General features: G+C 27.9%; 1 protein-coding gene across 2 annotated transcripts in view; it reads left to right on the top strand.

The window, feature by feature from the left end:
- Positions 1-13,260, top strand: part of LOC107437577 (uncharacterized) — a 29,439-nt gene extending 16,179 nt beyond the window's left edge. For both annotated transcript variants that reach the window (XM_043051802.3, XM_043051803.3), the window contains exons 11-17: positions 646-751; positions 2,136-2,201; positions 4,513-4,617; positions 5,525-5,646; positions 6,543-6,663; positions 6,768-6,890; positions 9,287-13,260. In XM_043051802.3, coding sequence (XP_042907736.2) covers positions 646-751; positions 2,136-2,201; positions 4,513-4,617; positions 5,525-5,646; positions 6,543-6,663; positions 6,768-6,890; positions 9,287-12,280 — 3,637 coding nt within the window. In that variant the 3' untranslated portion in view covers positions 12,281-13,260. The remainder of the gene's footprint in view (positions 1-645; positions 752-2,135; positions 2,202-4,512; positions 4,618-5,524; positions 5,647-6,542; positions 6,664-6,767; positions 6,891-9,286) is intronic.
- Positions 13,261-14,009: the final 749 nt, after the last annotated feature.

The following is a 14,009-nucleotide window of genomic DNA, read 5'->3' as shown; positions in this document are numbered from 1 at the left end:
TAAAATTATTTAATTAAAATTCCCTTTTTAATTTATTTAAATTCAAACCTATTTTATTTGCTTTTCTCATTAGTTCTTTTATTAGTTGAATTAGTCCATTTTTTGTTTTAGCAGTAAATATTACATGGTCTCTATATGTAAAAGTTTGTGTTGACTTTTTGAATACATTTCTTCATTGATTTATGTGATACCCAAATGCAAGGCAATGTTGAGCAGCTCTGCTGAGAGTGAATCACCTCGCTTAACATCTTTGTTAAACTCAAATGCATCTCCTGTCCTTCGAGCTATGTAATTATACTGGCCTTTGTCTTTTTGATTGTTATTTTTGTGAGTTTTATTAATTTTGATGCTGTCAAATGCTTGCTTTAAGCCGATAAAATGCCTACATAAATCAGTATCATATTCATAAAACTTTTCCATAATCTGTCTAAAGCTTCAAAAAGCTGATCCACAGTAGTGGATGCTTTATTCCACAAATTATTTTTCAACTTTTTATTATTTTTCATAAGCTGACCCACAGTCTTAATCCACATTGATGCCCTTCAAAAAATTTTCTACGTATTTCAATTTTATTTCAGTATTAACAAACTGGAAAGTATTTTATATGTTGTATTTCAATTTTTAATTATATTTTCCATTTTTCAGGTGTGGTCAAAAATGGGCTCATGTAGGATGTGCTGTTTGGATTCCTGGAGTATCATTTTTTAATTTTATCAAAATGGAGCCTATAATAAAAATATCTCAAATTCCTGTGAGTAATATGAATTTTTGTTACTGTTTTATTAATTTAAACATTGTTTTCTATTTTAGATTGTGACAATTTTGCCAATTGAATGGATACAGTATTGAATAAATTTTTGTATTAATGTCCTCTTTTGAAATTCTTTTTAAGGCATTGCTAAGCTTTTTGTATCTCCTTTAAAAATCATGAATTAATTAATGAGGAACTTTTTTTTAAATTTTAGACTTTTTTTTGTACATTTTGGTACCTGAAAATAACTACAGTTGTGTTTTAAAGACCCTGAGGTACTGATCATGAAAAGTGAAAACATGGTAATTTTTGGCAGCATTATTTAAGTTTATGGTTCTCCCAAAGTGCTCACATATTTTTTTTCTTCCTGACATACATTTTGATTTTCGAGTATTCATCTGATTATAATTTACAGTTCACAAAATATTTACAATTTATGTTTATATGTTCGTCCTCAACATTTCACTCAATAAAGCAGTAGTTTTTAATGGTTCATCAAAAAATTTCTACTGGTCCACTTTTATGGTGTGGTATTTGTGTATCTTTTATAATGCTAGTGATTTGCTAGCTTATAGAATAATTATATGATTTCTGACAACTACTCTCAAAAATTGAAACAAAATTTAAATTGAAATAGGAAATTTTCTTAGTAGGAAAAGTTTTTAATATATTGGTGGGTTAACTACTATAAATCATATTTTTTAGTGCAATTTAAGCAAATAGAAATAGTCTAGTTAAATTTTTTTTTTCTTATTTTATTCTTACTTCATTTGTGAGGTGCGATAAGCTCCAGTAATTTGAAAAATTTGTATAATTATTTGATTTATGTATTTCTATTTCAAAATTCAATTCGTTAATTCACAAGCTTTTTCTATTAAATCCTGGGAAATTAGAATAAACTTTTCCATGGATACTGTAATGCTGGTTCAGTGATGGAGAAAATAAATTATTCAATAAATGGAATGATCAAGTATACGTATAGGGACCTATAGGGCTATGTAATAGCGCATTGAATAATTTTAAGTATGATTGATAAAATTACGTAAGAGTTTATTCTTATTATATTTTACATTTTTACTAAATTAAAGTGAATAAACCTTGCACATTCTTAAAAGTATTAATTTTTATATTAGAGAGTGTGTTTTGTGCAATCTATAATGATTTTTATTTTGTTTTCATAGGCAAGCAGATAGGCAATTAATACAATAACACCCAGAATAATTTTAGATATGATAAATAAAAATATGGAAGAGTTTATTTATATTATATTTTGCATGCTTATTAAATAAAACTGAATGAACCTTGTGCATTTTTAAAAGTATTAATTTTTATGTTGGAAAGTGGACGGGAAAGATCTGTAACGATTTTTATTTTCTTCTTATAGGCAGGCAGATGGGCCCTTATTTGTTCAATCTGTAATGTTAAAACTGGAGCCTGTATTCTGTGTAGTGTAAGTTTATATTTTTTAAGATTTCTGAATTATTGTTTTTTTTTTCTATAATTTATTTATTTCTTAGACAAGTACTAAATTATTTGTATCTTCATTGGAGAGCAAGATAAAAATAATTTAATAAATATTATAATTCTACCTATGCCCTCCTAAACTTAATTTTTCATTGTTAACTTAGGGTCAGTTGCAATTTTTCTATCTTTTCACAATTTTATTCATTTATAAATAGTTGGCAATCTATGACAAATCATTTTCTAGTTATTTTTCAATATATTATGTATTAAAAACAGAATTTTTGAAAAATTCTGTTTTTTAAGTAACACAGCATTTAGGTAATGTAAGTGTAAACTATATGAAATAAATTAATTCTAGAATAAAACTTCACTTTTTAAATGTTACATTTTAAATACTTGGTTTTTATTGATTATATATTTGCTTTCATGTTTGATTGTTTTTAATGTTTTCATTTTATGTTTTTAACAAACTTTTATTTTAAAAACATGCTTTTAATTAGCCTAGGTCTGCCGAAATTGAAACCTTCCAAACTTTATTTAAATCAATTTCTTTTTTTAATTTCAAGATAAAAGTTTTTTTTTAAAGTTTTTTACTCTCAAAATAAAAAATAATTTTTTTAATTTGTATAGGCATAATTTATTAAGTGTGATTTCTTGCATTGAATAATAATAAAACAAGTTATTTTCCCCCAACCCTTTCACTATTTTAATGTAATATAATTCTAAATAAATAAATCTAATTATATTTTCGTTTTTAATTATTATTTGAATCAGTTTTTATTAAAAATACCCCATACCTTAAACTATCAACTGTTTATCCTGTGCTTGTATAAAAATCCATTGAAACCTGATTATAATATACTTATATTCATATATTAAATTAGCAATTTATGTTATATATCCCTGCACGTGATATACTTACATATATATTCAATTAACAGTTATAAGGTTAAGGTTGCCACCTCGACAAATGCGATAAAAACGTAAATTCAGTAAAACAAATTGCGTTTTGGCAAAAATATTGACAAAAAGGTACTCCTACCAACAAGCCTCTCCAACCCTCTATCCTGAAAATTACGTCAATAAGAAAATTTTCTGGACAAATCTTGCAACACAGTAATTTCTGTTCGATACTTGGCTTAGCTAATTAGAATTATATTAATTCTTTATAATCTAAGCAACAAGAAAGATTCTGCAACTATTAGAAACAAAAAACCTGTACAATACAGATTCACATGTTTGATGCCGAATCACGCAATGCCACGTGACTCTTACAGTTTGTGTCAATAAAGCTGTTTAAGTGGTAGCTAGATGCATGTTATCATCGAACTATTTTTGCAGAAAATATGTTTTCTCATGACAATAACATATTGTTTTTTAAAATAAACTTATTGTAAAACTAAAATCGTTGTTGAAATAAGAAGATTTAATGATTTTAACTTTATAGATTACCACTTTTCAATGATATATTATAACCACCTGCACTGGGCTGGTAATGACTGTGTTGAGCCCCAGTCCAAATTTTGATTTTAAAAAAAATCCCTGTGTGTAGTATAATAATCCATAAATCAGAATGAAGCAGAAATAATTTATTTTCCGCAGGAATTCTTTTTTTTCTTCTGAATAATTACATTACGACAGTGAAAAATAAGCAAAATAGTATCCTTTCATTTAAAAATAAGACTTGAATGAAACGTTACATTTATGAAATATGTGTACTTAAAAGATAGTCGGAATCTAAAAAATCTAAATTTTACTTATGTTTCTGATCTAGTCTAAGAATTTATCAAGAATTAACCCTAACTTATTTTTATTTATTTTCCTCAAAAATGATAAAACATCTACATTTTTCATCCTACCTCCAAATGACTCTTGATTTCGATTTTGATGTTGGAGTTTTCAATGGGGGAAAAAATTAATCATAAAAAATTAGGGAACATATTAAACTGACTTTTGAAGTTTGGCTAATACTTTTAATGTCCAGCTAATTTACTGGTTAATAATTAAGTCCTTACTGCTGGTCCTGAATTTATCTCATACTTTACTCACATATAAGTTACAGATGAGCTTTTTATTGTTTAAAGTGATTAAAAATGTTTTTTTTTACTAGCTTTTTAAATACAAGCTCAGTAAAACATTATCGATAAGTACATCCTTTTTATGCATCCAAAATCATTTATTTTTTAGTATTCTCTTAAAATAAATGCCCTAAAGTCAAGAGTGTACCTTAATTTTTTGATACCTGTTTAATTTCAAACAATCTTTTAAACAACTCCTTTGTGTCCTTTTTTTTTTAGGAAAAAAATTGCAAAGTTGCATTTCATGTGACTTGTGCTTTTAATGAAGGTTTACAGATGAGAGCCTGCGTCAAAAATGCTTACACTGAAGATGATGAACTTAGAGTAAGATATGCATTCAGTGTTTTAAATTATCATGCAGTTGAACCTTGATTGATTGTTTCTCATGGGATCATTTATTGTTAATGCTATATACTGAAAAAAATCACTAATGAGGAACAGCCATATATATCAAATAATAAATCTTCAATTAATAAATTTACAATAAGTATAAAAAATTTTATTGTAAAAGTCTTATTCTAACTGCAAAAATATATTCTAGGCAAAAGAAAAATAAATACAATTATTTTTTTATAATCTTTAGAAATTTCGGTTTGAACATACTCTTTTTCTTATCTACGCAAAAAACATCAATTTTTAGCATGTGAAGGACTACTGTTCATTTTCTGTAAGGTTATGGGAAAATAGAAATTTCCACAATTGTTTCAAAGGCTTTTTGCTGATGTTTGAGCTGGTTATGGTTCCATTTTACCATCTTCATTGTTACCGCTTTGCTCTTTTTTAGCTTCTGCAACCGTTCCTTAAATTAACCACAATTCCAACATTTTCATCATAACATCAAAGTTAATTTTTCAGGCATTTTTACTAACCATAATTAATCCTCATTTTACTTTTCTATCATTATTGTCTGGAGTTACTTTTTTTTCTTCTCAAAACGAAATAACTTCATTTTATTACTTTTTAACTAATGTTGATGAAATTTCTGAAAATAGACATAATCTTCTAGTTACTAAAATGATTTAAACTGTATTAATATTATAAGAAAAGCATTCGTAACATGACTATTAAAACAAGACGATTCACATGGGAAAATGAAAAATGCAGAAATAATGGATTGAGGATTAACTGAAAATGTTTGTCAAGTTTCATTTGTTTTTATTTCCTTTAATGTTAAAAAAAAATTATAATTGTTTTACAAAAAGCATGTCTATATATTTCTTTGTTATTCTAGGCTTTTTGTAAAAAACACAGCAATAAGAGGCCTGGTATGTTTTCTGATTCTGAAGAAGAGCATGCTGTTTTAAAACGAGATTCTTTAAGCAATGAAGAAAGGGCTAATCTTAGACAGTTGAAGTAATTGATTTGAAGATTAATCATTTCTATGTAAATTATTCATAAAATGTCAAGTTATTTGAAATGTTTAAAATTACCATTGTAGGAAGGAGATTTTTTCTGTAATAGTGAAATATATATTAACTCTTTATCTTTTTGTAATTGTAGCTAGCTGTTGTTTAATGAATTCTTTAACTTGTCTACTTGGCCTTTGGAATTAAAACCTTTTTGAAGAACAATTTCTTGTGATTTTAATATTTTATCAGAATTTGTCTGGCAAAAATATAACGGAATTAATGGTCCCATATATTTACTTTTTAAAAATAAAAACTATCACTCCATTTTACTAAGAATTTTGATATATTTCGTGTATATATTAATTGTTTGAATGGAAATTTTTTTATTTAAACAGCACTTTCTTTTTTTTTAATTTTTATAAAAAATGCAAGTTTTTTTTCCTATGATTTATGGAATTGGTGTTTGATAAAATTGATCAATTTCTAAATTTTAATTTTGACAAATCAAAATGTATTGCCCTGTACACAAGTTTAAGAATAAAAAATTATAATGTATTCTTTTAATTTTAGTGTTTTAAATGGTGTCAAAATTATAGTTTTTATATAAAATAAAAAAAGAATTCAGTATTGAAATCTTATTAAATTCAGAAAATTTTTCCTTAACAAAATCTCATATTTGTATTTTAATTTCTATTTTTTTATAGATATATTTTTTTACTTGTTATTTTATTAAAAATTACAACTACACTGTTTTTAAATGTATTTCATTTTTTTTCTTCTTTTTTTTTGTTATGGTTTAATTTTTGTCAATTTGATTATGATTCAAATCATTGAAATTTATCGTGAAAAAATTGAGGATGTTATGATGTTGACTTAATTTCCCCTCCTTTTTTCTAAAAGGATATCAGAAAAGGAAGCTGAATTCTATAATTATGTTAGTATTGATGATATTGCTGAACAGTTTGAATGTGATAAGAGTGAAATCGAATCAATCTTTTATTACTGGAAACTCAAAAGAAGGGTATTTATTTCTTACTATTTCAAATTTTAGTGTATATAGCTGAATTTTTTTAAATCTGTTTTTAAATTATTTACAAAAATAAAATATGTATATTATTTCTTAAGGCAAATGCAAATCGTCCACTACTTACACCTAGAGTGCAGAACCTGGAGAAAGTAACTGAGGAAGAAAATTCTCCTTTCACTTTCATGAAGAAACTCGTTCTTCGACGAAGGGACTTAGAGAGAGTAAATAAATATATTTTTATCACTTTTATTGTTATGAATTTTTTTTATTTTTTTTAAAGTGTTTTATGGTTTGAATAATTTGAATATTTAATTTATTCACATCTCTTCAATGTAAATTTTTTTTTCATTTCACAAGAGTAGTCAGGACAAAGCTTATTTGAAATTAGCTATTCCTATCCATAATTTGAAATGTGTTAGCATAATTTGCCTTCATTTACAAGTTTTACTATTTCAAAAAAAAATTTAAAGTATTTAATATATTGTTTTTTTGCCATGAAATAATCCTAAGTATGACTTGAATCTTATTTGTCAGATGTCAACAATCTTTTATAGAATTCTGCTTTTTAAATGTAATATGAGTTAGTCTTTAACTTATTATTTTGTACATAATAATAACTTAAAATATTGTAATAATAATACTAATAAATACATTAGCTCTTCTTGTTATCATTACTATTGAGTAATGATGGAAATATATCGAAGTTACGATGCAATAATGAAAAGAAGACATAATGCTTGAAATTTTGCTTTTACACTACTATATGGAAGTTCATTAATTGTTTCCTAAGAGATTATTACTTTTTGTCCACTTCCAATCTTTTAGACTATTTTTTTCTTTTCTTTTTAAAATTGGAATTGCATTAAGTAAGCCATCGTTGCACAGGGAGAGGGGCACTTGCTTCCCAATGAGGTGACCTAGATTCGAATCACAGTGATCGCTGGTCTATACGAATTCCACACCTGGCTCATACTAACCACAGCGTTGATGAAAAATATCCTCAGTGGTAGGAAGATCACGGGTTAGAGTCCCGTTGCCATCAGGCTAACTGTGAAAGATTTTTGTGGTTTTCCTCTTTATGTAACGCAAATGCGGGCTCGTTTCATCAAAAAAGTTCTCCATGAAGGCAAAGTTTTTCTCTCCTAATCCTTGATGCAGAAGTTTCCTTGTCTTGTGGATTGAGTTCAAATTTACAAGGCTATGGAGTGGAACATTGATAGTCATAAACTTAAAATTGCATTGGTTTTTCAATGATGTGGATAAAGTAAATAATTGTATTAAGTGTCTTCCTGCCTTTTAAATCCAGACAACACATTGTGAATTTTTTGATCTATGACTGGTCATATTAACAGTCAATATGTTTTGAACTCTCCTGGTTCTTCAATATACTGCATGAATGATCTCTCAAATCATTTTGTCTTAATTCAGGGTGGCCACCCACCTGGAAAACCTGGAATTATCAGGGAATTTTTTTATACTGGAAAAAACCTGGAAATATCAGGGAAATTTGGATAAAAACCTGGAAAAATCAGGGATTTTTAAAGAAAAGCTGGAAATTTTTCTTTGATGATTTTTCAAATTTCGCTAATTTAAACTATTTGCTAATTTTCTTAATTTAAATTATTTCATCCATTATACCCACTTTTTTTTAACGGAAATGTATCGCCAAACAGTTGAAATATCATCAACTTAGCGATACTTTGCTTGCATCAAAATTTGCTCCATTATAGTTCTGTTAAACTAGAATGCCATATAAAATTCTTCCACGGTTGCTAAACAAATGTGGAAACTTTTGACCGCTATGGGAATTTAGGAAAATTTAGGTAAGATTCTGGTGGGAAAAGGGATTAGGATTTTAGCTTCTGTTTTTAAATTCTGTCCTTGGGCTAAATCCATTTATGGCTCAAGTTTGTTCCGATGCTTTGGTGGTTATTTTTTTTCTCTATTTTGACAAAATGTTTTTGTATTTTTAACTTTATAAAATTCTCCAAAAATTAGTTGGTTATAATTTTATGATAATAGATTTTATATCGCACTCTTTTTCTGAAAGCTTTTCTACTCCTATTCAAAGAAATCTGTGAATTATTTTTTCTGAGCAAACCAACCAATCACACATTTTTTTACAATCACTAACAGCAATGTTTGTCGACAAATTGTTACAATTGTTGCATTAATGCTAATTTTTTCTATTTCATTTTAACCTCTTATAACATATTTTAATTTTAAACAAAAAAGGCTCCTTTGTTGGTCAATATATGATTTTTGATTCAAAATTTTGTGCCAAAACATTAAAAAATAAATAAAAAATCTTGAAAATTGTCAAAATTATTTTTTTCAAGATGATATGTTAAAAAAATAACATTTTGAATAAAATATTTTATAATATAGACACTTTTCTTGTACACATCCTATACTTTATAAGAAAAAAAGAAACAAAAACCTGGAAATTTTAAGATTTTTATCTGGAAAACCTGGAAAAATCAGGGAAATTTGAAATCTGATTTGAGTGGCCACCCTGTAATTCAACTGTATTTATAGCCAGAATTTTTTTCTACTAATATTTATTTATTGAGAAAATAAGGATTTTATTTACTTAATGTGTGCTTATATTTTTTAGGCAAGGAATCTGTGCTACATGGTCAAGAATCGAGAGAAACTCGTGAAGAAGTGGTTACAAGCCAAAGAAGAAATTTTTAACAAACAAGTTTCTATTTTGCGCAAGCAACGTAAAAAGTTGACAGAAGACCAATTGAATGCTGTTCTGAATGCAAACTGTGGCGATCTTGCTTATGATAAAAAGTATTCTGGTGTTAATGGTCCTTCACCTAACATGGTTAGTGTTCTCACTAACCTTGTAGGTGAAGATTCAGTGAGGACTAAGGTAAATGGCCAGGTGAAACCTTCTAAGAAGAATGAAAACCGTAATTCTGTGAAAACGCCCAATCCATATGCTAAGCATTATTTAAATGGTTTATTAGTACGAACTCAAAGGTTTCTATCAACTGCTAACAAACAAAGAAAAGTGCAATTTCAAAGTGATACCTCATGTCAGGAAGAGACTGATAATTCAAACTGTAATTTTCAATGTGATGCCACAAATTCAGTCAGTTGTGATGTACCCATTGATTCAGATAGATTATCCCATGACCAACATTTTTCATCTGAAACAACAGAAATTATTTCAAATAAATTTTTAGAGGATGAGAATTTTCAAAATACATGTGCATCAGAATCATCTCATTTTAGTAAAAACTGTGAAGAAAATGCTAGTTCCAGTTCAATCACATCTCCTGAAACCGACACTCGTTTGTGTTCTGCATTTGACAAAAGTATTGTTGAAACTGACTCAGGTATTGATAACACAAATGGAGATGTTGACTCAGCAAATTCTCCTGCCGAATTAAATTTCGATTCAAATGTTGTGATAGAAACAGCTATGCAAAGTTCTGATTCTGAGAAATCCTTTGATGAAATAAATTTTCAGTCAAATGTTAAATTGGAAGATAAAAATTCTATTTATATTTCTAACGATGTAAATACAGTTAATATAAAATTGGAGGAATCTGAAGTAATATACATGCCAGATTTCGATGTTGGGGCAAATTACAAGATGGAGCAAACAGATGATGCATTAGTTGTTAATGAAGTTTACAATCCTTGTGATACCGGTATTAAGCAATTCGATTCTGCATATAACCCATATGATCTAAATTCTGATGCTAATGTTGTTATTGAAGACTGTATATATGATGTTGAGGTTGGTTATTCAGACACTCAAATGTACATCGAAAGTGACATTGTAAATAATACTAATCAGGATATCTGTGATAATGAATATGATCTTGACTGTAAATTAAATCTCCAAAGTACTGATTTTAATTCTGAAACTAAACAGTCGAAAGATATTAAGAGTGATGAGCTTAGTTCTGTATCTTGTAACGATATTAAAGATAAGGAACAGCTTGATAACTCTCAAATTCTGGATAATAAATGTTTTAAACAAGAACCCAGTGAAAATTCTTCATTAGCAAAGTCATCTGTTGAAAATAATTCTACTTTATTTACCAAAACTGTCTCTTGCGATAACTCTGATGTTGAAGCAGAGAGGAAAACTTCAAAAGAAATTCATAAAATTAAACCTAAGAAATTCAAATCGGCGAGTATTACTAAGCAAAACATCAAATCTGAAACGCACAAGAAAATAAATGACCTTCTCATAAGTACTGGTTCTAATCATGTATCTAATACTTCAAAAGAATTTCTGTTAGGCAAATTGAATGTAGAGTTAGAGGAATTGAATCTGAATCCTAATAAAGTTGAAGATAAAAAAATGGAAACCAATGCAAACTCAACTAGCAATACAAATACTGTAAATTTTGATACCATTGAGAAAACTCTTAAATTGGAGGTAAAGAAAAATAATAATAGAGTTTTACCTCTTCCTTATGTAGTGTTGAAGTCTGATGATGTTGTCAAGTGCTTGAAAGAAGGCGATTCTGTAAAATGCTCCAAAAAAGTAAATAATGTTTTAAGCTACAAACCATCTGAAGGCCTTGATAAATTGAATCAAAAAGATAATAAGAAAACTAAAGTGAATGGTCTTGTTAAAAAGATTTCCCCGCATGATTCTAATTTAATAAAAAAAGTTAAACCTGATAAAGCATTTGTTAAAGGATCTCCTTTGAGGACTAATTCGCCTACACCAGTGAAAGTGTCAGAAAACTGTATACTTAAATCAAGTAAACCATCAAAGCGGAAATTCAACCATGAGTCATCTTCCGTATTTTCTAAACAACCAGTAGGGAAATTAAAAAGTGCAAACAATCTTTCATCTGTTAAGCAAACATCATCAACTACTAAGTGCCAGGAAAAACTTAAATCTTCGGAAAAGAACGAGAATAGCACCAGAGTTCAAGAAAAGATTGAGAGTAATTCCAAACATCCAGAGAAAGTTGAGAATAGTTCCAAACCTTCAGAGAAAATTGAAAACAGCTTCAAGCCTGTAGAGAAAATTGAAAGTAGCACCAAACCTCCAGAAAAATTTGAGAGTAGCTCATCAGACTCAAAGAGTTTGCCTTTTACATTTGATAAAACTTTGCCACCCATTCCCAAGAAGGATTCCTTCCGAGGCTATAAAATACCCAAGAAACAACCTCAAACAAATAAACCTGAAGAAAATAGTTTAGATTCCCGAAGAGGCAGTGTCCCTCTTTCTCCATTGCCTGACATTACTCCAGTTAATTTAAGTGGTTATCAAAGCAAAACTTCGTGGAGGAAACTTGAACCGAGGTCTGAGAAGGTCACCTTCAACAAACCACCACCTGTGAGGACTAATGATATGCATTCTCATGAAGTGCCATCAGAAAGATTAGTTCTGAAATTGACAAAAGACACAACAGATCCTGAGTCAATGCGTTGGAAAGCTGATCCAAATTCATTTGATCGGAATAATTGCAGACGGAACTGGAATAATAGACAGGTTCCTCCTCTAATGCCTCCCCCTTTTCTTTCTCATTTACCCCAATTAGGTGGAGGTTCATGGCCTCATAGGGCTAATCAAGTAAATTTCAGACCAATTCATAACAATTACTCGCATGGTCCATTTTCATGACGAAAGTTTACTTAGTTATTATATGTGATAACCAACTGCACAACATTGTCCCCTTTAATAAAAATTATCATATCTGACAGTGCTTTTATTACTATGTCTAATGCAGGCATAATCAGCATTTACATTTAATTTTCATAGTTGCATTTAGTGTATGCAGTAAAAGATGCATATACAAAAAAGCTACTTCATCTTAGTAAAAATTTGCTAAGTATTTTTAATTACATCATATATTTGCTCAGTTGTTTTATAGTTATATATTTTAAGGTTTACATTCTTATATATATTTATATAAACACATATACAGTTTACTGAATAAGTGAGTTTGTTGGCTAGTAAAAAATCAGTTTGTTGAAATCTGGATGTCTTATTTGTGCACAAAACTGAAATTAGTATAGTTTGCACTCCTAGACAAACTTAGAATATTCTTTTAATAAACCTTTTAGCAATATGACAATATTCTATATTATTATTTCAAATGAATCGTAGCAAGCCATTTCTTTATATGCTTTATTGAATAAGAGAAAAATAAATGTTAAAGTCTCATACAAACTTATTAGTGCCGAATTTTTCAAAATCATATATGCTGTGCCTTTTGCATTTATGAATTATAACTATTTAGAATTGTAGTTTTCCTGAAGAATCTTGCAAAAAAAAAAATTTTTTTTTTCAGTTCTGTTTTGTTGTGTGAAAATTTATTTTCAGATACATATTTTTATACATATTATTATGTATAGTTATTTCTTTGATTAATTTTTTTTTCACCATTTGAATTTTTCCAATTTTTTGCATGTAAAATTATATAAAACCACAAAGGAAAGCCTTTTTTTGCAGAAAGATTTTTTTAAAACTGCCATGAATATATCTACTTAAAACAAATCTCTATGTATTATATTCCTAAAAAATTAAGTCTTAATTATTGCAAAAATCTATGAGATATATTTATTTTTACAATTATGTAATCTAACTTTATCATTGAAAAAGAATTTTCGTTGAATATAGTGTTATTAATAAATATATATCTATTAGAATAATAAATTTACCAATAAATCAATGTCTTTTTCTTGGCTTAAAACAACCTTTTTGACAAACAGCGTAGTTGCGACAATCTTTCAATAACTGGATGTAAATCAAGTTTAAAGCCACGGAAATTTAATTTTGTTCATCCTTATCACTCTTAGGCTAATATTTTTTGGAATAATTATGTTTACTTATAGCAACTTAAGGACAGATAATTTACTTCCTCTTTGAAGATTTTAAAAGAAATACAGGTTGTTTTGAATAAATTTTTCAGGGATACAAAAACAGGCATTGAAGATAATGTTAGATTTAAAATTGTAATTTGTTTAAATAAGTCATCAAATTGCAATTTAGTTTGTGTTTATTTCAAATCTAGCTACTCTATAGAATGCTTATAACTGTACACCCAATCATTGGATTGAATGTTTTGCAATACTGGTCATTATACTGACCAATTAAGTATGTTAAGTAGTAGAAATCAGGAAGTTAATATATTTTTAGTTAATATTTTCTGTGTTTTGAAATAGTGTTTAACATAGTGATTTTTTTTCTTCTTCATCTTAGATTTGTTCTGCTTGTCTATTTATTTGTTAAGTACAAACAGAATCTGACATTTAAATGTATTATTACTGGTCTATGTTTCTAATTCTGTTATAAGTCTTAGTCCGTGGTCTCTTAAATGCCAAAGTTCAAAGATATAGAAAAATAATAT

Source organism: Parasteatoda tepidariorum, chromosome 1 (assembly GCF_982258835.1).
Source record: "Parasteatoda tepidariorum strain Cologne lab strain chromosome 1, Ptep-v5.0, whole genome shotgun sequence".
Classification (NCBI taxonomy): domain Eukaryota; kingdom Metazoa; phylum Arthropoda; class Arachnida; order Araneae; family Theridiidae; genus Parasteatoda; species Parasteatoda tepidariorum.
This window is presented reverse-complemented; position numbering and strand designations above follow the sequence as displayed.